We start from the raw sequence: 24,746 nt of genomic DNA on the forward strand, positions 1-24,746 counted from the left end.
AATTTTTACTACTTAAAAAATATTTTTATTAAAATTTATGATTCTGTTTTTATTATTATTTTATAGATTTATTAAAATGTTTTAAAATAATTTTAATTCATAATTTATTCTATTTATTAATTAATATATATTTTTATATTAAATATTTGTAAATGAAATTTTGATTTTAATTTTCTTTTAGATTTTCAATTTTTAATTAAACTTTAAAACCGAACTTATCTTACTATTATTTGATAAAAAAATAATCAAAAATTAATTAAATTTAAATATTTTTTTATCAAGAAAAAAATTTAATTTTTTTAATCATCCAATTAATTTAGAATAAACTAAAAAATTCATTTTGCATTTATTTACTTGAGTTCTAACAATCATAATTGCTTTAAGTTTTTTAATTCATGCATTCATTTACTCTTTCATTTCATTCTCTTCATCTTGAGAATCAGTGCTTCTCGAATTGATTCTATTTATTCTGTATTCATATAGACTTGACTCGTAAGATTCTATCTTTATAATATGGAATAATTCTATTGCTAAGATTAAATAATACATAGTGAAGCCGTATTTTATTTTATTTTTTGTATTTTAAATAAACATAATTTCTCAACAAAGTATTATCAGAAAATATAAATAATGTTTTTAATGATTTTTATATAAAAAATTGATTATTTATTAAGGTGACGATAATAAGAATTATTTATTTATGTTAAAAAATGTAAAATGATTTTTAAATAACTTTATATTTTTTATAATAAAATTAATAAAATATAAATTTAACTTTTTATTATAATATTTCATAGGATAGATACACTACTAAATTTATAAAATAGGAATGAAGTAAATAAATAATATATGTAAGTAAATTTAGAAGATTTTTGATCGAAGCTATCAGAAATGCTAAAAGAATTATAAAAGATATTTTATAAATTAATGAAAATTAAAACATTACGCCAATAAATTAAAAAAACAAATAACTAACTAACTAACTACTTTTCTAAAAAACAAACAAAATCAAATCATATGTGCTAATTTTATTAATCATAATATAAATCTGCAGCTATCTGAGATGGGTTTACTGCTTAGGTAGGCTTAATAAGAATGGAGGATACAGATAATTGTAAAAACATTTCTTACTTTATTTTTTACAACTATCTAAAGTTTTAGATAGAGCTGTGAGGTGAATTGACTGTAATTATAACTGGAGATATTGTTTTATATAAATTATTAAGAGCTACAGCAAGCCTTTTTTCATTACCGCCTCCCAAGAATCTTATTAACAAATTCTGAAGATAGGAGTTGACACTTAGATTTTCCACTTAATTATCCCAGAATTTTGGAGGCTCTACTATTGTTTACAAAACAAGTTTTTAAAGATGATTGTTTTTATATAAAGCTCTGCATAAATATGAGTGAGCTTCTGAATCGTAACTGTTTTCAAACGATTGTAGATTCAACTCCTCAAGAACAGTGTTTCCTATTAAAAAATATGCTAAAGTTTTGTAATCACTTCCATTTGATTAATTCTCACCATTGAAAATTTATATAAATTTTAATGCTTTTGAACTCTGAAAATATTTGAAGATAATCTATAAATCTTTAACTTAAATGGGAGCATTTATGAATACGTAAAACTAATTTATCAATAAAATTTAAGGAAGTCAAACCTGAAAGAATTGTTTGTAATTGCTAGATAAGCTATTTTAAATAGCAAGAAACAGCACTTGAAAGTTCATCATTCCAATTTGACTCTTAAATATTTATCCCTATTTAATGAACATATTAGGGTTATATATCTTTCTATAAAATGATATTTTAAAAATCTTTAGCTGATTGAGTTTCTTGCAAGTTTATAAAGAAAGATCTTATTTTTTAAAGAAGATAGTTATTATTCTTGTTGGTAAGAAATAAATAATTGCTCTTTAACTGATAGGATTGTTTTTCTTTGAATACTTGTAAATAGAGATGAATCATAATCCAAATTACTATATTTTAGATAAAACTATAAACAAATTTAAATTATTTTATCTTGATTAATTAGAATTAATAATGAAGAGCGTACAACTGAGATAGATTGTAGTATACTAAATTCACTAAATTGAGTATTCAAATCTAAGATGGTTTTCATATTTTAGCACAAATCAAATCTACAAAATATTGTGCTTTTATAAGTTACTTCTTATTAATCTATTTTCAATTTATTTAAACTTAATCAGATAACTTATAATAAATTTAAAGTAGTCTTTCTAATTTATTTAGTAATTTAATTAAAATATAATTAATTGGCTTGTTATTTATATTGTTATTTGTAATGCTAAAATGAAAACACAGGATTTTACTCAAACTCAAAAAGTTAATTTATAATAAACATGATTAAAAATATATTAGATTTCCCTTAATTTTTATTTTACAAAAATGAATAACTATTTCATATTTTTTAAGTAGACATTAATTTTATTAATTTTGTTATCGGCCATACTAAGGTGAAAACACCGGATCCCATTCGAACTCCGAAGTTAAGCGCCTTAAGGCTGGGTTAGTACTAAGGTGGGGGACCGCTTGGGAAGTCCCAGTGTCGATAACCTTTTTTTATTTTTATGATAAAAATAATAATTAAAAAAATATTAGATTTCTTTAAATTTTTTATTATGCAAAATATTGAAAGAGTATTTATTATATTAAAAAGACAATAATTTGTATTAATTTTGTTATCGGCCATACTAAGGTGAAAACACCGGATCCCATTCGAACTCCGAAGTTAAGCGCCTTAAGGCTGGGTTAGTACTAAGGTGGGGGACCGCTTGGGAAGTCCCAGTGTCGATAACCTTTTTTATTTTTATAACAAAAATAATAATAAAAAATAAAGTAGATTTTCTTTAATTTCTTAATTTTTAAGATAGAATATTGAATTTAGTATTATTTTAAATAGACATTAATTTTATTAATTTTGTTATCGGCCATACTAAGGTGAAAACACCGGATCCCATTCGAACTCCGAAGTTAAGCGCCTTAAGGCTGGGTTAGTACTAAGGTGGGGGACCGCTTGGGAAGTCCCAGTGTCGATAACCTTTTTTATTTTTAAAATAAATATATGGCATTTAATTATTAAAATATGAATTTTTATTTGTTTGTAAAGTACATAATAATTTGATTTACATATAATAAAAATTGAAAGCTATATTTAAGAAAAAATATTATTAATAATTAAAAAAATTTGGATAAGTTAATCAGTATAAAATAATTTAAAGTTGAGATAAATTTGAATTATGATTAATTAAATAGCAAATAATTGCTAATATCTATCAATTAACTTATAAATATTTAATTTTTTTTTACTTTATAAAAAAATTATAGATTAAAACAGATAAAATCTAATTTTAAATTATTCTAACTTAGTCATAATGAAATTTATATATGATTTTTAAGATATATATAATAAATAGAAAATAGATAATATCATTATAGATACAAATGATCAAAAAATATTGAAAAAAGATTAAAAAATGTCAAAATGTCAAAACTATTTTTATTATAAAAGCAATCATATAAAATTTTTGAGATAGTTTAATAAAATTTTTGATACTAGAATGCTCTATTTGCTATAAAAAAATAAAAGAGTAATCTCTTAACTTCTACTTTAAAAAATATTTTAAAAAAAATTTATTATGATAATTTTTCTCTTAATTAAAAATAGCACTTATTAGATTAAACTGACTTTATTTTATTATTAAATACAACTTTTAAGAAAGCATTTAATTTTTATGATTAATATTGATATCAAAGAAAAAAATAAAAAACAAAAACTCTTCTATTTATTACTTGATTTGAACAAAAATGGATTTTTCTAAAATATATATTTTCTCATCCTTAATGATCTTCAACCATAGTAAAATAAAACATATTTAGTTTTATTCTCATACTTATACTACTAAAATGGAGATTTTTTCAAAATGATATAGATAAATGTTACCAAATGTTTAAGTCCTAAACTTTAAGGGTTTAATTGCTTTAATTTTTCAACTTTGAAAAACTATACTCTAAGCTTAAGTAAATCAGATAATATATCTACAAATATAAATTTACTTATTTACAAATGCTAAGATGTAGGCGAATTCAAAACATTCATGCCAAATAATTGTGCAGATGATTAAGATTTTAACTCTATTATTAATAATCCTTATGCTGATTTTCACATGAAACTCAAAACAAATTAGTATAATACCACATCTTAAGGAATTTAAGTAAACTACAGAAATTCATATGCATTTATTTAGGATAGCCAATTTAAATTGTATACTTAGAAAATTTAAAAGCAGGTAACTAAGCTCAAGTATGGTGCAATAATTCAAAGTGAAAGCATTTTTTCTTCTCCTATACAATATGATGTTGAAAATTTTAATTTTGATAGATAATCTATTATATAATCAGTTAATTAAACTGCTTATATGTTGATTATTATTGAGATGGATATAATTTCATACATACAAATTTAGTTTTCAACATTTACTTAAATTCTTGCTCAGTGCAACAGTACATTAGCTTTTTTAATGTATTTAGGATTTTTAGGGAGGAAATTTGCTTTGAAATTGATGAGAGAAGAAATTTTTCTTCTTTTGTTGTAAAATGTTTTTCATGGGACTGATGAGAGAATTTAAAAAAAAAATAAATTAATTGATGAGTTAAATTGTAAATCTTTTTAAAATTTTATTTAATAAAACTAAATAAAGTCAGAATAAAAAGAAGAGGACTTATTGAAAGAGAGCAATTACTCCATTTTTATTCCTTCATTTGACACTAAATCTATAAAATCAGTTGATAATTAACATACTATAATCAAATTCTCCATAAAAAAGAGACAATTTTGTTGAATCATGTAGTCAAAATATTTAAAATTCAATCAATTAAAGATCTTAAATAGCTAGCTAAGAATCTTTATTTCAAAGAAGAAGTGGAAATACAAAATTTAAAAAAGAAAACATTGTATTTGTCTTCTTTCCAAATTGATTAAATAAGGATTTAATACTTTTGAAGAAGGCAATAATGATTCTTCTGACTAAGGAACAATTAGCATCACTTTAATTGATAGGTTTATTGATAGATTTTTTGAAGCAATAAGTAAATAGCTAAAATTATATCAAGACAAAAGTAAATAATATATTTATTTATATTCATTATTTGTTTAATATTAATTATATCTTAAAAAGAAATGAGTCATTTAGAAGAGTAATTTGCTATTTTAAGTTAGAGTAATTTATAAGAATAATACGTAAATTCTTTCTTAGAAAGAATGCTTTACAACAAAGAGATAACTGAGATAGATTAAAGAATAATAGACTCTCTACTATAAAATTTAAATTACTGTAAACTCTTATTAATTAACACCCACCCCTTTTAAAATTTTGTCTGATATTTTGGGTGTTAATAAAAAAAATTTTCCAAAAAAAAAATTGGGTGTTAACTAATAAGAGCCTTAAGTATATTATTTTAATATATTTTAATATAAATTATAAAATTAACATCTTCATATTATTCATTCACTTTATAATCTGAAATTTAACATAAAGTGACAAAGCTTTCAAACATCAATGCATAAAGTTTTTTTTTTGGCACATTCCTTCTTTCTTCTCTATTTGTTATATTTATTTTGATTATTAAATTCTTTTATAATAAATTTAGATATTTAAAAGAAGGCTTTTTTACTTTACAATTAATTAAAATTAGCAAAAGATTATGTATGAGTAACATTAATTACATTAATGGTATTTTATCAAAACTTACATTTATTTCTTAAAAAAGTTTTTATCCATAATTTAAATTATTTCATTATACAATCTGTTATAAAGTTATTTTGTTAAGTAAGTAAGTTAGTAAGTAAGTAAATTATTATTTTAATTGAATTAAGTTTTATTGAAAATTAATTTATTTGTTCCTATTTATTTAAAAATGATTATAACTTTTTCAATATATGATTTTATTTGAGAATTTTTATGAATGTGTATAAAATCAATATACTTATGTATGTCACTCTCATAGATTGCTTACAATTAGAATACTTAATCAAATTTTAAATAAATTAAATTATTTCATTAAAAATCTGAGTGTTATCAACTTATTTTATTTAGTAAGTAAGTAAGTAAGTAAGTAAGTAAGTAAGTAAGTAAGTTAGTAAGTAAGGAAATTATTATTTTAATTGAATTAAGTTTTATTGAAAATTAATTTATTTGTTCCTATTTATTTAAAAATGGTTATAACTTATTCAATGTATAATTTTATTAGAGAATTTTTATGAATGTGTATAATATCAATATACTTATGTAAGTCACTCTTATAGATTGCTTAAAATTAGAACACTTAATCAAATTTTAATTTTGTCAATTTAGAAAAATACAGAAATTAAAGATTTAATCAATATTTGTCAATCATCAATTTAGTCAGAAACTGATGAGAGTGAAAATAATAAAAGATATTTCAAAAAAAAGGTAAACTTGTATGCTTAATTAATTAAAACAACAAAAAGAATGTAACACTGTAATAATTAATAAATAGCTGGTATTAATGTGTTCACAAGGATTAAAAATTTAAATTATTAGAATATTGAATATTTTAATAAAATGAAGTATTATTATAATAAATAGCTGTATTATGATATCTACGTCCATACACTACTATCAGATTACTTTTTCATGAATTAAACAAACAATTTTTTTGTATAAATAAGTAATATCCAATCTCATTTAATAAATAAATCAAAATAAATAAAAAAAAAAAAAAATCAATAAAATAAGAGTCATGAATAAGGTAGCTTTAATTGCATCATTTTTAGCTGGGCTTTCTATTCTTTCTATCAGCTTTGTTTACCTCAATCAAAAGGATTTAAAAGCTGAGGTAATCATTACTAACCCTCCATTTAATACCACATTCCCTCAAACTTTCGAGCTTAAAGACTAATAATTCCTTTTGAATGGATAGCCTCTTTATGTAGCTGCTGGTGAAATCCATTATTCTAGAGTACCTTCCCAATATTGGCGTACAAGAGTTCAAACTATAAAAGCTCTTGGTAAATTATAACTTAAATTATTAAATCTTTGAAGATTTCTTTCTCTATTTTTCAATTTTTTTTCTTCTTTATTTATTAATATACATTTATGATTAGGCTTAAATACTTTAAGTGTTTACATAATGTGGAATCATCACGAAGTAGCTCCTGGTGTTTTCGATTTCTCAAGTCCTGACAGAAACTTAAGAAACTTCTTACAAATTGCTTTGGAAGAATAAATGTATGTTTTAATAAGACCTGGTCCCTATGTATGCGCTGAATGGGATTTCGGTGGCTAACCTTTCTGGCTTTTAAAAGAAAATGTTGAATTGAGATCAACTGATCCTAAGTATATTTAGGCTATTACTCCTTATATCAATAGAGTTGCTTAGGAAATCTAAGATTACCAAATTACAAGAAATGGTACTGTTCTTATGGTTTAAATTGAAAACGAATTTGGCTATTATGGTAGTGATAACACTTATCCTCTCAAATTGAAACAAATTTGGGATGATACTAAAATGATTTAGGTTCCTTACTACACTGCTGATGGTGGCAGTTAGATTAATACTGGTCATGTTCCCGGTGCTGCTTTTGGATTAAACCCTGGTACGCATGAAAATGATTATTAATACGCTCATAGTATTGAATTCAATATGCCTGTTATGAGTTCTGAAACTTATCCTGGGTATTTTTTATTTTATTACCTTTTAACAACTATTTATGCTTGCTTAATGCAAGAATTTTTATTTATTTCAACAAAAAATTAATGCTTAACTGTTTAAATTAACCTCAATTTTATATAAAAAAAGATGGTTAACTCACTGGGCTGACAACTGGGCTGGACGTGACATTTCTAGCACTGTCAGTGAATTTGAAAATTTAGTCTGGAACTAACACTCTTTCTCTATGTACATGGTATTTGGTGGCTCTAACTTTGGTTTAACTGCTGGTGCTAACAATGATAATTCTGATACTGCCTTCTAGCCTGATATTACTAGCTACGACTACGATGCTCCTATTAATGAGTAAGGTGCTCCCACAGATAAGTTCTATGCTTTGAGAGAGATGTTTAAGTCTCATTTCAACTGGACTATCCCTAATGTTCCCCAAATACAAAACTTAACTACCGTTGACTAGTTTACCCCATAAAGATTCGGTTCTCTTAGACTCCTTTACAACTCTTTGCCTAAAGTTACTTTCTAATAAGCTTAAAGTTTCGAAGTTTTAAATCAAAACTAAGGTATTATTGTTTATACTTTCTAAGTTCCCATCAGTAACTCTTCTTAAAATACTGATTATACTCTTTCTTTTGATAAGATTAGAGACTTTGCTAAAGTTTATGTCTAAGTTAATAGCTCTACCACTTATAACGGCACAATTAACAGAATGAATTAATAGAATTCCTTCAGTTTTAGTTATTCAGGTAATGCCACTAACGCCACAGTAACCATTTTCGTAGAGGCTTTAGGTCACGTAAACTTTGGCCATACTAGTTTCGACAACAAGGGTATCATTGGAAATATTTACTTCCAAAACAAGAATATCTCTAACATTTCCCACACTTTAATTCCTCTTCAAAATATTCCTGATATTATTCCTTCTCCTAGTGCTGTTGATTCTCAAAACAGTGAAACCTTCTTTAAAGGTACTTTTAAGATCATCGGTTAAATTGGAGACACCTATTTGAATATGTCAAATTACACTAAAGGGTATGTCTGGGTTAATGGATTCAATTTGGGTAGATACTGGAATATCGGTCCTCAATAAAAGCTATTTTGTCCTGCTACCATCCTTAAATAGAACAACGAAATTGTTATTCTTGATTTATTATAAAACACTGCAGCACCCCTCTAAGGAGAATTAACACTTCATTGAATAATTATTTGAATTAAAAACTAAAAATATACTAAAAAATATTTTTAGTACTTAAAGTATAAAAATAAATAAATAAATTGTTATATATATAAAACAAATATGTTAGTTTTTTTAATAAATTAGTCAAAAAAAAATGAATTTTTTAAAAAATAAATAATATTTAAAAATATTTTTTCTGAATACTTTTTGAATATTAATTTGTGATTTTTAATTAGATTGTTTATTTTGTTTAAAAATATCTACAATCTTACTTAATATAATAATAAATTAATTATATATAGGTAGTGAATATTTTAAAATAAATGAGGTAGTATTTGAATTTTATTAATTTTTGTGTTTATTTAATTAAAATTAAATGAATCTAAATACAATTTTTACTATTTAAAAATATTTTTATTAAAATTTATGGTAATGTTTTATTATTATTTTATTCATTTATAAATATGTTTGAATATAATTTTAATTCATAATTTTATTTATTAATTAATTAATAATTATTTTTATATTAAATATTTGCAAATGAAATTTAGATTTTAATTTTGTTTTAGATTATCATCTTTTAATTTAAATTTAAAAGCGAACTTATCTTTCGATTATTTAATAAAAAATTAATCAAAATTAAATATTTTTGTATCAAGAAAAAAAGTTAATTTTTTTAATCATCCAATTAATTTAGAATAAACAAAAAAATTCATTTTGTATTAATTTACTTGAGTTCTAATAATTATAATTGCTTTAAATTTTTTAATTCATGCATTCATTTACTCTTTCATTTCATTCTCTTTATCATGAGAATCAGTGCTTCTCAAATTTATTCTATTTATTTTGTTTTCATATAGAATTAACTTGTAAGATTTTGGTTTTTCTTCATAAATTTAATTATTTTAAATTGAAATTATTATTAAAATTTTAAGGAATAATTCTATTGCTGAGATTAAATAATACAAAGTGAAGGTGAATTTTCTCTTTTGTATTTTAAAAGAAAATAATTTCTCAATAAAGTATTAAAAGAAAAAATAAATCATGTTTTTAATATAAACAAAATGATTATTTATTAAAGTGATAATAATAAATAAGAATCATTTATTTATGTTAAAGAATATATTTAGATTTTATATAAAAAAATTAATAAAAAATAAATTTAACTTTTTATTAAAATATTGCATAGGATAGATAAACTACAAATTTTATAAAATAGGAATGAAGTAAATAAATAATATATGTAAGTAAATTTAGAAGATTTTTGATCGAAGCTATCAGAAATGCTAATATAAGAATTATAAAAGATATTTTGTAAATTAATGAAAATTAAACCATTACGACAACAAATTAAAAAAACAAATAACTAACTAGCTAACTACTTTTCTAAAAAACAAGCAAAATCAAATCATATTGTTAATTTTATCAATCATAATATAAATCTGCAGCTATTTGAGAAGGGTTTACTGCTAAGGCAGGCTTGATAAGAATGGAGAATACAGTTAATTGTAAAAACATTTCTTACTTTATTTCTTACAACTATCTAAAGTTTTATATAGAGCTGTGAGGTGAATTGACTGTAATTATAACTGGAGTTATTGTTTTATATAAATTATTAAGAGCTACAGCAAGCTTTTTGTCATTACCGCCTCCCAAGAATCTTATAAATAAATTCTGAAGAGAGGAGTTGACACTTAGATTTTCTACTAAATTATCCCAGAATTTTGGAGGCTCTACTATTGTTTACAAAACTAGTTTTTAAAGATGATTATTTTTAGCTAAAGCTCTGCATAAATATGAGTGAGCTTCTGAATCGTAGCTGTTTTCAAACGATTGTAGATTCAACTCCTCAAGAACAGTGTTTCCAATTAGAAAATCTGCTAATGTTTTGTAATCACTTCCATTTGATTAATTCTCACCATTAAAAATTTATACAAATTTTAATGCTTTTGAACTCTGAAGATATTTGAAAATAATCTATAGATATCCTTAACTTAAATGGGAGCATTTATGAATACGTAAAACAAATTTATCAATTAATTTTAAGGAGGTCAAACCTGAAAGAATTGTTTGTAATTGCTAGTTTTATATATTGCTATTTGACAAATTTAAGCTGAAATCTTAGAGATTTAAAAGCTATTTTAAATAGCAAGAAACAGCAGTTGAAAGTTCATCATTCCAATTTGACTCTTAAATATTTATCACTATTTGATGAACCTATTAGGGTTATATATCTTTCTATTAAATGACATTTTAAAAATCTTTAGCTGATTGAGTTCTCGTAGCTTACAAAGTAATAGAGTGTTCATCATCTTCTTACTAAGGATAGCAGTTGATAAATCCTACTCTTTATTAATGAGCGCCAAACATTTGAAACTATTGAAATTATTTATTTATTTCTTAATTATTTTGTATTGCTTTATTTTATTTTAACTAAAATATTAATTACAAATAATTTATTTAATGTATTTATTAATATTCTTAACTAAAATTAGATATTTTTTATGGCTCATCAAATTCCTTATTTTTTCTGCCATAAACTTGAAGCCAAATTAAGAAATAGATAGTCAGATTCCTTAAATCTTAAAAAATACTGCAATATTATTTTTCTGATGCTTAAACTAAAAATTGACAAATAAAATTTTGTTTGTGACAAATTTAAATTATCTTTTGACAGATTTTATTCGTTGATTTTTATATTAAAAATGAAATTTGAAATCATTATAAACATAAAACATTTTTTAAAATTAAAAAGCTATTATTTTTTACATTATTTTAAAGAGATTTATTTAACTTTACTAATTCTAATATAATGAGCAAGACTATTTGTTCTCTATCTAAATAGATAGATATAAATAAATATAATATTTAAATAAGTATTTATTTTCAATTAAGAAATATTTTTGTCTTAAACATGCTATAAAAAAATGAAAATTATTGTTAAATATTTAATAAAAGATTAATTATTATTTAATAATATGAGCCAACAGTAGATTTGTTAAATAGCAATAAATTACAAAAGTTTTCTTTAACGAGCATGGCTACTTACTATCTAGCTAAATAAATAAATTAATAAACAAACAAACAGACAAATAAATAAATAAATAAATAAATAAATAAATAAATAAATAGCTTTTATTAAAATATTTATATAAGTAATTATTTAAAATTAAGAAATATTTTTGTCATTAAAATGCTATAAAAAAATCATGATTATTATTATATATTTAATAAAAGATTAATTATCATTTATGATATGAGCCAACAGTAAATTTGTTAAATAACAATAAATTATTAAAATTTTCTTTAATGAACAAGATTACTTACTATGTAGCTAAATAGATAAATAAATAAATAAATAGTTTTTATTAAAATATCGAAATAAGTAATTATTTTTAAATTAAGAAATATTTTATCTTCAAAATGCTATTAAAAATGATAATTATTATTATATAATCAATAACAGATGAATAATTAATTAATTAATTTATTATTCTGAGAACATGAGATTTGTTAAATAAGAATAAACTATTGAAATGAAATTTTTATTATTTGTTTTCTATTATATAAAGTTATGTAGTAATAAATTTTTATATTTTATATCCTATTTGATGACTTGCTTACTTATTTTCAATTATTTGGCTTTCTTTCTATTTTGTACATCGTATTTTACTTAGAATAACAATTAGGATTGACAAGAATCAATCATAATAGAGATCAGATTAAATTAATTAAGGATTGTTAGATAGAGAATTCTTAATTAGATTGTTAAAAATTATCTATTTGAGTTGAAATATTTTTTTCGCTGTTTATAATGATTAAAAAATTTGTAAATAAGGATTCCTTATTTTTGACTAAATAATAATGCATGAAATTGTTTGATAAATGCCATATAAACCTTTTGTTAGCTAGGAATTATTTTATTTATCAACAAAGTCAACTTAAAGTAATTCGAGAGATGTGTTACTTTAAAGACTCTCTATTAGTTATTCCCAAAACGATGGAAATGATTTTATATTATTCAATACTAATACTTTTAAGCTATTATTCTTTGAAATACCCTTACAAAGATATGTATGAGCTTCTTAGTCGTAGCTATCTTAGAATTAATTTAATGAGAGCTCTATTAAATTGAATTGTTTGTATTATAAACACTCAGCAAGATAGCTAAAATATTTCCCTTATGATATATTTTATGAATTATTTATCGAGATATTTTTAAGATTTTATATTTGAGAGATAATTTTAAATATTATATCAATATATCCTTCATTTAGATTAAAACACCTATCGAGTAATAATGAAAAAGAGCATAGATTTTATAAATCACATAGAGATAGAATAATTTTAGACAGCTAAAAATTAGTAATGTTGCTTTGAGAAGCATCTATTTTGAGATTTTTTAACTACTTCAATGATTTTAGATAGGTTGATAAATGACTAGATAAATCATCAGTCCAATCAGCTTCAGGTATATTTAATACAATATCTTCTATTTTATTTGGTTTTATAGCAATTGTTTAAATTGCACTGTTTAATTCTTTAAATTATTTTATTTTAATAGCTTTTAAAATAACTTTTTCATTTCCTAAATATTCTAAAAAAAAGGAATTTTACATTTTCAAGTTAGAAAAAGGAAAATACATTTTATTTAATTCTTCTTTTCTTAAAATTTTTTAAATTTATTATAATTAAAAATTAATCCATCAAACAACCAACAATTATTTATAATAAAGTCTATTCTTTTATAGTATAGATACTAATTTAGATTAACCCAAAAAATTAAGGAAGAAATTTGAAATTTAAATTAATTTATTTATGCTTTGCTATATATTTTGCTGTAATCTATTAGCACTAAAAAAATTCTTCCGAATTTATAAGATCAAATTGTTTAATTACTTTTTTTATCATTTAAAAGTCAGATTTTTTAATTTTATTTGTTTTGAAAAACCATTTCAAAGTAAATCAAATTTATTTTCACATTTACACTTGAAAATAATAAAACAAATATAAAAATAATTATCTATTTTTTTCTTAAAGTTAAAAATAAAAAGTAAATAAAAATTGAAATTCATTAAAAAAGCATTAAGTTATTTAAAATAAAATTTTTGAAATTAAATTTAAAATTTCTAAAAAAGCTATTAAATATGTTCTAAAAAATTTAAAATATAATAATAAGAATTTAAAAGAATCTTTGATGAAAATATCGATTTTTTTAATTTAAATTAAAATCTAATAAATATAATTCAGTGACAGACATCTGACAATTTAGGTATTCGTTTAATTCAAATTTTTTTTGATATTCACACACACAATCAAGATAAAAAGTGATTAATTAATTAAGTAGCTTTCATAATCTTACAAAACTTTCTCTAAAAATATCTGAAAATTAGAAAAATTTAAAATATAAAAAACAAACTGTTTAATTAACATTTACTATAAGTTTTACTAAAAATATTTTTTAATAATTTATTTTTTAAATTTTTAGCTGTTTAACCTTAAATTAATAAAATGCTTAAATTCTTTAATACTTTTTATATTTAATTACACAAAAATACCGTATTTCCTTGATAAGGAAGCCATCGGTAACCGAGGGTGATCTAAATTTGAGGATTTTTAAATCCAATACCTTGCTCGGTTTAGCCACAAAGGCAAACTGAGTACCGAAGGAAAAGGGAATATGGTAAATACCTTTATTTTAGAATTTAAATTTCAGAAATATTCATTTTTTCTATTGGTTTTAATTTTTCTTATGACAAAAAGCGACATAAAATAAAGCCATAGCAATTTTTAGTAATTTTTAGTGGAATTTAATTTAATTTATGTGAGTTTATGTGCTTAATTATTCCTAAATTTAAGTTTTTATATTAAAATATTTTATTTTTAATGCTTTTTTTTGTTTCAAAACCTTTTTATATTTCTTAAAAATCATATTTTATTAAAAATGATTTATTATTAATTTAAATATAAATTTCCTTCCTGCTCTCTAAATAATTTTTTCAATTCAAAATATTTAAAAATCAATTTAAATATTATTAAAATTAACAAAGTAGATGATATTTATTTTAAATTTTTTTGAAACAAGCAAACTACTTTATTTATAATTTCATAATCATACTAAATACGATTTTATATTATATTTTTTAAGTTAATTATTGAGAATATTATTAATTGTATTTAGAAATAATTTTAGAATTAAAATTATCAAGTTTTTATTTTATTTTTTTTAATATTTGACCTATAATATGTATATATTAATTTTATTATTTAGTGAATTATTTATTTATTTCAGAATCCTTCATCGTCTTCGAATTTATTTTCAAGTATTAATTTAGTAATCAAAGACTTTGATTTTTTTGCTTTAGGCACATAGGCTTAGGTGTAATCTACTTCTGGATTTCCAAAGTTTTTAAGAATGTAGATTTCTGTATAAGAACTGGTTGGCAATGAGTAAGTGGGATATTAATAAATCAAGTACTTGTTTTCATCGCTTGTGCCATTAAATGAATGGAAATTTTATCTAGCTTACTAAATAAAGAAATTAGCAAAATATTATGAGACTAAAGTAGATTTAAAATCACGAGCAGCATCAATCTATTAAAGTTAAAAAATAAATCAGTTACTTAATAAATTTAATTAGCTAATTAATTACCTTCCACTCAAATGCATTTTTTTCTGGATGGAATTGAGTTCCGAAAATAGGGTAGTTAATAGATTCAAAGGTTGCTATAAACAATCTTTGGGAATCAGTATAACCAATAGAAGTATATTTGTAGTTTTAAGAAAGAATTGGAATTTCTTAATAAGACTAAGGAATAACTCCTTTATCATGGTGATAATATGCTGTTGAAATATAAAAATTAGAAAATCAGATTAAAAATTTTGCTAATTATTTACCATAATCAAAGTTTTCCATGTGGCGTTTTAAAAAAGTTGGCATTTTTTCAAATAATTTAGAAGTCTTATCTATATTATTTGTGGTATGTGAAGTAGTATCATTGTATCCACTTTTAAGGACAGTTTTATTAAAACCGCTTTCTATGTAATGGATCAATTCAAAGCCTTAGCATGTTCCCCAAATTGGAAAGAAATCTCCTTAATTTGTAGCATTTTTTGCCTTTTAAATTAAGTAATTTGCATTTCTTGAGAAAATCTTGTCTACAGAATCATCAAATGTGAATTCAACACTTCAAATTATTAAGAATTATGAGTTATGACAAAAACTCATTTTAATAAAAATAATAATTTTAATTCATATTATTAAGTTATTTTACCTACCACCAGGGAATAAGATGCCATTGATTTTAGAAAATAGTGTATCAAGGTAATCTAAAGTAGCGTCATATGGAATTGGAACGGCTTAAGCACCTGCGCTTTCTACAAATTTTACATAGCTTGCTGCAATGTAAGAGTAATTAAGACCTGGGAACTTAGAATAAGTAGAAGGAGCAGTGTAAATACCTACGATGGGTCTTTAGTTAAATTTAGTACTATTATTAAAGCAATTAACTCCTAAGACTAAAAAGCAAAACAACGAAACACCAATAAATCTAGACATTATGAAATTACTTGTTTGTTATCTAAATTAATATAATATTTAATTTGTTTTAATTTATGTAATCAAGGTGAAATTATCTTTTAGTGTCTAAACAAGTTGTATTAAAAACTATATTTACATTCACATTCACGCTACTTTCTTTTTTAATCCTTTAAATGTCTTGATAAATTAGAATTGTATAAATAAGTAAACAATTATTTAAAGGAATGAGTAGTGATTACAAAATTTCACATATTTCATTTTATACCTGATTTTCAATTTTTGTGGCTAATAATAATATTTATATGTTTAATTTATAACATTTATAAGAGGTAGAATATTAGAAAAAGAAATTATATTTTTTAGTATTTTGTAATACTATCATATGTTATTTTTTAGCAAATACATTATTTAATACCTAAAATATAAATGTTATCAATTAAAAAAAAACTGCTAAAATTCTAATTAAAATGGCACTCTTAGTTGATTTACTGATTAAAAGCATATTTGAAATATATTTACTGCATATACTACTTTCAATAAAAAATATTTTTTTAAATAAATTAATTTCCTTATTTATTTAATTAAGAATGCATTTATGATTTCTTATTGAGTATCTATGATGCCTGTCTGTCTCTATCTTTATCTTCTTCATATTAAATATAATGATATTAGATTGTAATAATTTTTTTGCAAATTATTGAATCATTAATTCAATTTTTTATTTATTTATTTAAAAAATAATTTTAAAACTAACAAACTTTTTTTGTTGTTGTTGATAAATTGGTTTAATTTATCAAGTCAAATAATTTGATTTTAATTAAATTTTGTTTAATTTACTAAAAAAGCATTTCATAAATTTTAAAGAAAATCCTGAAACAATTTATTTTTATTCTTCTTGTTTATACATTTTACCTTTTAAAAGAATATTTTACAAAAAGTTTATGAAAAACAATAATTTTGTAAAGTGATCTTCATTGATTAGGATATTTCTTATCTTTTTATATTCAAATTGATAATGAAGAATCTAATTTCTTTATTGGTTAGCTAGCTTTCGATCTTTTTAAAAAGTAAAAACTGAACTTTTTCAATAAACTAACTCTAAATATGCTTACCTCTTCTAACAAAATATTTTAACAATCGAATAAATTATATTAATATTAAATTACTCTATTGAATAGATAAATGTTTATATTATTCATTTTAAAAGAAAACTCAATTCATTTTAAGTATAATTAAAATTAAATTAGAGTCTTGAAGTAAATTTTATTTAGATTAATAAAAATTGGAACCTTCTAAAACTAATACAATTACATAAGATGCTGAATTGGAATAGTTAATTAGTGTTCTCATATACATAAATTTTTAAATACCCTAACCATTCATTCTTTATATTTAAAATAAATTAAATTTAGCTATAACTTAAATCTAGTTTAAATTTATTTATTTATTTAATAAGCAAAATGTATACTGACACAAAAAATTCTAAAAATAAAACACAGGAGTTAATAATTGAAATATTTAAAATTTTTACTCTACTTTCTTTTAGAAATAAATATCTTAAAAGTAATCCATTTTTTTTTGATTATTTTCGAAATTAAAAGTCAGTGCTTTTGTAGTAGATAAAAATTAAAAGATATTGCATTCACATAGCATAAAATCTATATTTATTTCAAGTATAATTTCTTATATTAATGCATGCAGCAAATCAAAAATCCGTTTTTGAGATTAATCAAAAAAATATTGATTTTTCACAAGAAAAATATTGAAATTACTTACAAGGAAGGAAATATGAAAATGCATGCGTTCATATATACATACACAGATACTAATAAATTCATCTATCTTATTTAACGCAGAATGGAGTTAAAGCCAAATAGAAAATAAAAGGAAAGTAATTAAATAAATAAATGAATGAAAAGTAGTTTTTCAACCAAATACTAAAACCAAAAACAAACAAGCAAAAGAGTTAAAACCACTTGAATATATTTTTGCTTTAATATATTAACTCATTGTTTCTTTCTTTCTGTCATTTTTGATAAAAAAAATCAAAAAACATGCATGCAAAATGTATTTGGTAGTTTTTAATTAATTAAACATTTGATTTTAAGATATTAAAGAAAACAAGGTGATTGAAAATTAATAATCGCTGAATTGCAAGAAATAATTAACAGGATAAAATATCTGTTTTAATTTAAAAAGTATAAATAATGAGAAGAAGCTTGCTTACAGTAGCTCTCTTTGCAGTCTGTTTGCTTTCCTTCGCTATGGCTGTCCATATTCGCAAGGATAAGCAACAAACCTTAGAATCAAAGGCTAAGTTATACTCTGCTGAGGGAGATGAATTACATACAATCTCACTTAAAAAGATTCCATAAAGTCCTGGAGAAAGAAGAAAGGCCATCGAGCTTCTCTCTACTGCCTAATACTATAGCTATAATAAGGATGACTACTCAGCTGAAAAAGATTTCATCTATACCCAATAGAAGGAAACATCTTTTACTAGCACTAGCAGCAATTCTAAAACCTCTACTCATACAGTAAAGCTTTATAATTTCAAGAATGTTTAATACACTGGTGATTTAGCTATTGGCTCATCAGATAACGTTTTCTCTGTCATCTATGACACAGGTTCAGCTAATATTTGGATGAATTCCATTCACTGCAATGACCCAGGTTGTGTAAGTCACAAGTAATACGATTTCCATCAATCAAAGAACTATAAAAGTGTTGGACTTTCCCTTGATGTTCAATTTGGTACAGGTGAATTAATTGGTGAAATGGCTTAAGACACTGTTTATTTTGGTGATATCGAAATTAAAGATTAGACTTTTGTCGAAATTCACGAGCAAAGAGGTGATGTTTTCGCTCAGGTATACTATAAATTTGATTAGCTTATTCAGCTATTTACGTTTTTAAATAAAAATATAACATCTTGCAAGATGTAATTTTTACATTCCAAAGCCTTCAGAAATATTTCAAGCCTACAAAAAACGAAAATTTAAAGCCTATGGAAACAGTTTACATTGAAATATTTATATATTTATTTATACCTACCAAATATTAGCCAACAAATATTCAAAGCAAATAACAAGATTTTACAATATTACAGATGAAAAGTTGTTGTCCTAATCAAAATATCATTTTAGTTGTGGTTAATAATTCTTAGTGTTTATTTCAAAAACGTCCAAAAAAATTATTGAATCAGTCAACCAGTCAGTCAGTTTTTGATTATTTCTCAAAAATGAATTTATAAATTTTAAATTAAAAATCATCAATAAAAGTAAAAAAATGTAGAATTTTGTTCTAGTTTCAATTAAAAAATATAAAATAGAATTATTTGTTTCTTTTGATTTTGAATTAAGAAACAAAATAATGATTTAGAGTTTCTTAATATTTAATAAAGAATTTCAATCAATAAGGCGAGTTTTATTTAAAATGTCGATAGAACTATTTTTAGATTCTTTAAATTCATATTTAATTTATTATAAAAATATTAATTTAGTCCAAGTTTGACGGTATTGTCGGTTTGGCTTTCCCTTCTATGGCTGCCTATAACAAGAATCCCTTATTTGATAGCTTAATTGAACAAAAGAAAATTTAAAAAAATATCTTCTCCTTCTATATGAGTCCACATGACGGTAGAACTGATTCTGAAATTTCTATTGGTGGTGCCAATCCTTTAAGATATAGTGGTGAAATTAAATATCATAAAGTTAAGAAAGATTACTACTGGCTTATTGAAGCTTAAAGCATCTTAGTTGGTGGAAAAGATGTTGGTCTTTGCAAAGGTGGTTGTTACGTTATTGCAGACACTGGTACTTCTCTTATTACTGGTCCTTCTGAAGACATCTTTACTTTATTAGGTAAATATTGCAATTATCTTTCATGCTTTTACAAATATTGTTTCAAAATATTTATTAAATTTTACATTTAAATGAATTTAGATCACTCAAGTGTCAACACTAATTGCAGTAACGTTTCAGAATTACCTGAATTAACTTTCGTCATCGATGGTGCCCACTATACATTAACAGGAGAAGAATATGTTTTATAAGAAAACTCTGATGGTTCTCAATAGACTGTTGAAACTGCTTAATCTAATGTTGAAATGAGCAGCTCCACTGCATAATGTATTGTTGCTTTCATGCCTCTTGATATTCCCAATGATGAAGAAAATTTCCCTTATGAAAAAGCTTGGATTTTGGTAATAAATTTTTTTCAAAGAAATAATTTGATATTAAAATATTGATTTTAAAATAAAATAGGGAGATACTTTCTTACAAAAGTTTTATTCAATTTATGATAGAGACAATGACAGAGTTGGTTTTGCTTTGGCAAGACATTGAATTTAAATAAGATAGTTATTACAGTCTTGAATGGGACTTCCCTTTAACTAAATTCAATATATACTTACTTACTTAGTATACTATTCATAACAATTTACTTATCTTTTCTATACAGTTAAACTTTATGAATATCTATCTATCTATAAATCTTTCTATCTCTTAGCCAAAAATTAGCAAAACATTTAAACTTACTTAATCAATCTTCCTTAAACTGTTTTTTATATCATATTAATATCTATGCTTTTATTTGTATATTCATCTATTCAATATTCATTAGTATGCAATATTCTTTTTTGATGATATTAATAATACCAAAATTTAACTTTTTAAGCTAAAATAATTTTTTCGTTTAGTTTTTAAAATTTAAAAATTTATAAAGTGCTATTAATTCTTTATAAATCATAGATGGCTAAGAATAAAAGTGATATTAAAGAATAAATATTATTAATCAAGTAAAGCACCATTTTTTTTTTAATATTATATTTTATAAAACCTACAGCAAAAAAAGGAAGTTTTACAGAAATTAAATGGGTATTTACTTAATTAAATAAAATGATGAAGGAAAAATAAAAAATAATGAATAAAAAATTATTTACAATCTCATTAAAAAAATTTTTAATTGTATAATTTCACATAATAAGTAAAAATCAGTAAAGTTAATCAATCATTCAGTCAATTCAGGCATCTGCTCAACAAGCCAAAATAACAAATAAGTAATTGATAAAAAATGTAAAATAAGACTTGACCTGCTCATCTAATTGTCATAGTATCATTCTAATAACAAGAGCAAAAACAAATCATGATTTGTAAATTTGGACTTTAAAAATTTTTTAGTTTAAAAAAATTAAGTAAATTAATACAATCTTTTTTGATAAGTGTTTAAAAAATAATTAAAAATTTAAGAATGAATTCTTGTTTATCTAAGTTGGATCTCTTTTCTTCGCATTTTCAATTCAATATTGGACAAAATTAAATAAAAAAATCCACCCCCTTAGGAATTATATTATCTCTTCTTATAATCGCCATAGGCTTGTCATATTACTCCTACTTATTCTGGCTGCTAACAACTAATCAGCTAGAACCAAACTATAAATCTCAAGAATTTATTACAGAGGATTCTATCGATATCAACTTATCTTAAGATCTAGTAGGTTTTAGATTTGAATATGATTTTAATATGCCAATAGACATCCTTTAAGCCCATAAAAACAAGACATATTTAGTTTATATGGCTTACTTTTACTACGTAAATAATAGTGATACTTAGTTGATTTAGCTAAATATAGTAAAATGCCAAAACCCTAATTTAATTGACTTTTATTGTTTAGATTTTTCTAACGTGTCAAATTACACATTAACAATAAACACAAAATAAAATATTTAATCATATGTCGATATTTTTATTTACGGGTGTCTTGACTAAGATGTTTTTAAAACTAATATCCCCGAAAATTGTGCTAGTTAAGATTAAATTGATGCGGTTATTAATGGTATGAATGCTGGAGTAAGATTAAAATTATTTACATCTTAGTTTAATGTTGGAACTATTTAAAACTAAATTAACTATAGAAATGCTTTTATTTATACAGTGGGTGACTAGTTAATTTAGTCTACATTTAAAACATAAAAAGCTATAACAACTGTAAAAGATGGATTGTTTATTTTAAATAGCAGAAATTATTCTTCTCCTCTTAAATATGATTTATTTAACTAGATTTATGATAGATAATATAGTCTTGAAAACATAGGTTAAAGCGGTTACAGCTTTATTTAAATAATAATGGATGAGATAGTTCAATAAACAAAGATCTAATATCCTACAGTCCCTGATGTTTTGGCTCTTGGTAACGGTATCATAACTTTATTAATGATTTTTGGTTTTTTTGGTAGAATGAGTTCCTTTATATCAATCAGAAACGATTTCTTTCTATTGATTCTATAAAATTTGTATCAAGGTAAATACTTAGATATTTTGCAAAACAATTAGATACTCTTAAGCTAATAAGAAGAAACAAAATAAAAAATTGAGTTAAATTCTAGTGATAGCCAGCTGACATTAGAAGAATGGAAAAAAAAGAGTCCTAACATAAGATATAGCAATTACAATTAATAATCAATAAAAACAAAGTAATCGTTAGACTGTTAATAGCAGTTATAAAAAAAATTTAGAGGTATTTCTTAGATTATTGATGAAAATAAAGATAGTGAGTTTAAATTTCAAAATGCATGGGAGAGTTATAAAGCTTAAATAAACTTTAGTAAAATCTTGTCTAATTTGAAAACTTTTTAAAATGAAACATTTTCTTAGAAAGTATTTTAAAAACTATTTAATCAACGGTAAATACCTTCAAAATTAGCTAAAAAATAAATTTATATTTGATTCACATGCTTCCAAATCTTAATTTATAAAGATATGCTAATTATGACATTTCTTTCAATTGACTTTTAATAGAATTTTATATTAAAATAAAAATTATTTTTTAAAAAGTTCAGGTAAGAAACGATAAAATCATGAAGAATAGATATATAATAAAAGAGCTAAAAAGTCCATAGAAGAGCAACTAAATAAGCATTTAGATATTTTTTAAATATTCTAAGATATTATATTTATAAAAAAAGCAATAATGATTTTATTCGATAAAGATTAACTAGCTGCCATAAAGTTAGTTGGTTGCTCTTCTAACTATCTAGATAGGATCACGGTAGGCTTAAATTAAATCAAAATAAATTTTGGTAATATTGATTTGAATTTTAAAGGAATTGCTTACAAATTTTTTTTATAGAAAGTTAAAACCATTTAGAAGAATAGCTTGAAATTTTTTAATCAAAGCAACTTTAGTGTGAAAAAATTCAATAGTTTTTAGAGAAATGCAAGAAAAGCAACAACTTAGATTAAATAGATAAAAGAATACTCTCCTCTCTTGTTTGATATTTATTTATCTGAAATTCCTTTTTAAAATTTACATCATTTATTATATTTTTTATAAATATTTTTTTAAGATTTAAGGTATAATTTGTAAGTATGTATGTAAATTAATTAATTAATTTGTATATCAAATAAACTATTCAATGTTCAAATAGTATTTTAAAGTTGATATTCATACATATTTGGCTTAAATAAAAATTTTACTTAGCCAAATTTGTCAATAAATTTTATTTAATAACTTAAAAAAATAATGTTTGGGTTGTTACTTTCCTGAACATATTTCTAAATTATATTTTTAAGCTTAATTTTTTATCCTATTGTTTTATTTGTAAGCTAACAATTTATTAATAAATATATAATACTGGTTTAACTTTTGTCATCAATCGTGCTCACTATACATTAACAGGAGAAGAATATATTTTACAAGAGAAATCTGATGGTTCTCAAAAGACTGTTGAAACTGCTTAATCTAATGTTGTAACAAGCAATTCCACTGCATAATGGAGATATTAAGATATTAATGTTAAAATAAAATAGGGAGATAATTTCTTACAAAAGTATTATTAAATTTATGGTAGAGATAATCACAGAGTTGGTTTTACTTTGGCAAGACATTGAATTTAAAGAAGATAGTTATTACAGTCTTGAATAGGCCTTCTCTTTAACTAAATTCAATATATACTTACTTACTTAGTATACTATTCATAACAATTTACTTATCTTTTCTATACAGCTTATCTTTATGAATATCTATTTATCTTTCTATCTCTTACTAAACATTTAACTTACTCTATCAATACTTCCTTAAACTCTTTTTTACTTCATATTAATATCTATACCTTTATTTGTATATTCATTCATCTATTTAATATCGATTAGTATGCAAAACTCTTTCTTGATGATTGTAAAAATACCAAAATTTAACTTTTTAAATCATAAAATCAGATTTTTTATTAGTTTTTATAATTTAAAAGTATCAAATTGTTATTGATTCTTTATTAATCATAGACCCCTAAGAATAAAAAACTAATTATATTAATATAAATC

The 24,746-nt window shown here is 22.5% G+C and overlaps 10 protein-coding genes across 10 annotated transcripts; 4 read left to right on the forward strand and 6 right to left on the reverse strand. All coding sequences in view use genetic code 6, as the record gives it.

Annotated features, from left to right (window-relative positions):
* Positions 1 to 393: 393 nt before the first annotated feature.
* On the reverse strand, positions 394 to 549 carry TTHERM_00321610 (hypothetical protein; the record flags this gene model as incomplete). Its single annotated transcript, XM_001012961.1, has 1 exon — positions 394 to 549. The coding sequence occupies one exon, from the start codon at positions 547 to 549 to the stop codon at positions 394 to 396; it is 156 nt and encodes a 51-aa protein (XP_001012961.1).
* A 464-nt stretch (positions 550 to 1,013) lies between these two features.
* TTHERM_00321620 (hypothetical protein) lies at positions 1,014 to 1,968 on the reverse strand (the record flags this gene model as incomplete). Its single annotated transcript, XM_001012962.2, has 2 exons — positions 1,014 to 1,471; positions 1,662 to 1,968. The coding sequence occupies 2 exons, from the start codon at positions 1,966 to 1,968 to the stop codon at positions 1,014 to 1,016; spliced, it is 765 nt and encodes a 254-aa protein (XP_001012962.2).
* Positions 1,969 to 2,422: 454 nt separating this feature from the next.
* TTHERM_000321629 (MFS transporter) lies at positions 2,423 to 3,092 on the reverse strand (the record flags this gene model as incomplete). Its single annotated transcript, XM_012796853.1, has 3 exons — positions 2,423 to 2,577; positions 2,683 to 2,819; positions 2,926 to 3,092. The coding sequence occupies 3 exons, from the start codon at positions 3,090 to 3,092 to the stop codon at positions 2,423 to 2,425; spliced, it is 459 nt and encodes a 152-aa protein (XP_012652307.1).
* Positions 3,093 to 3,944: 852 nt separating this feature from the next.
* Positions 3,945 to 4,862, forward strand: TTHERM_00321630 (CHORD family protein; the record flags this gene model as incomplete). The annotated part of the gene is made up of 1 exon (XM_001012963.1): positions 3,945 to 4,862. The coding sequence occupies one exon, from the start codon at positions 3,945 to 3,947 to the stop codon at positions 4,860 to 4,862; it is 918 nt and encodes a 305-aa protein (XP_001012963.1).
* A 1,921-nt stretch (positions 4,863 to 6,783) lies between these two features.
* TTHERM_00321640 (glycosyl hydrolase family 35 protein) lies at positions 6,784 to 8,908 on the forward strand (the record flags this gene model as incomplete). The annotated part of the gene is made up of 3 exons (XM_001012964.1): positions 6,784 to 7,051; positions 7,148 to 7,718; positions 7,843 to 8,908. 3 exons carry the CDS (start codon positions 6,784 to 6,786, stop codon positions 8,906 to 8,908), a joined length of 1,905 nt encoding a protein of 634 aa, XP_001012964.1.
* A 1,404-nt stretch (positions 8,909 to 10,312) lies between these two features.
* TTHERM_00321650 (hypothetical protein) lies at positions 10,313 to 11,257 on the reverse strand (the record flags this gene model as incomplete). Its single annotated transcript, XM_001012965.1, has 1 exon — positions 10,313 to 11,257. One exon carries the CDS (start codon positions 11,255 to 11,257, stop codon positions 10,313 to 10,315), a length of 945 nt encoding a protein of 314 aa, XP_001012965.1.
* A 1,048-nt stretch (positions 11,258 to 12,305) lies between these two features.
* TTHERM_00321659 (hypothetical protein) lies at positions 12,306 to 12,779 on the reverse strand (the record flags this gene model as incomplete). Its single annotated transcript, XM_001471234.1, has 1 exon — positions 12,306 to 12,779. The coding sequence occupies one exon, from the start codon at positions 12,777 to 12,779 to the stop codon at positions 12,306 to 12,308; it is 474 nt and encodes a 157-aa protein (XP_001471284.1).
* Positions 12,780 to 15,175: 2,396 nt separating this feature from the next.
* On the reverse strand, positions 15,176 to 16,565 carry TTHERM_00321670 (gamma-glutamyl hydrolase; the record flags this gene model as incomplete). Its single annotated transcript, XM_001012967.3, has 4 exons — positions 15,176 to 15,481; positions 15,540 to 15,730; positions 15,785 to 16,074; positions 16,162 to 16,565. 4 exons carry the CDS (start codon positions 16,563 to 16,565, stop codon positions 15,176 to 15,178), a joined length of 1,191 nt encoding a protein of 396 aa, XP_001012967.2.
* A 2,069-nt stretch (positions 16,566 to 18,634) lies between these two features.
* Positions 18,635 to 20,773, forward strand: TTHERM_00321680 (eukaryotic aspartyl protease; the record flags this gene model as incomplete). Its single annotated transcript, XM_001012968.3, has 4 exons — positions 18,635 to 19,297; positions 19,930 to 20,290; positions 20,372 to 20,631; positions 20,693 to 20,773. 4 exons carry the CDS (start codon positions 18,635 to 18,637, stop codon positions 20,771 to 20,773), a joined length of 1,365 nt encoding a protein of 454 aa, XP_001012968.1.
* Positions 20,774 to 21,636: 863 nt separating this feature from the next.
* On the forward strand, positions 21,637 to 23,860 carry TTHERM_00321690 (AMP-binding enzyme family protein). Its single transcript, XM_001012969.2, has 3 exons — positions 21,637 to 23,110; positions 23,262 to 23,506; positions 23,557 to 23,860. Exons 1-3 carry the CDS (start codon positions 21,678 to 21,680, stop codon positions 23,700 to 23,702), a joined length of 1,824 nt encoding a protein of 607 aa, XP_001012969.2. The 5' UTR covers positions 21,637 to 21,677; the 3' UTR covers positions 23,703 to 23,860.
* The last annotated feature ends 886 nt before the right edge of the window (positions 23,861 to 24,746 follow it).

This window comes from Tetrahymena thermophila (assembly GCF_000189635.1).
Source record: "Tetrahymena thermophila SB210 genomic scaffold scf_8254691, whole genome shotgun sequence".
Classification (NCBI taxonomy): Eukaryota; Ciliophora; class Oligohymenophorea; order Hymenostomatida; family Tetrahymenidae; genus Tetrahymena; species Tetrahymena thermophila.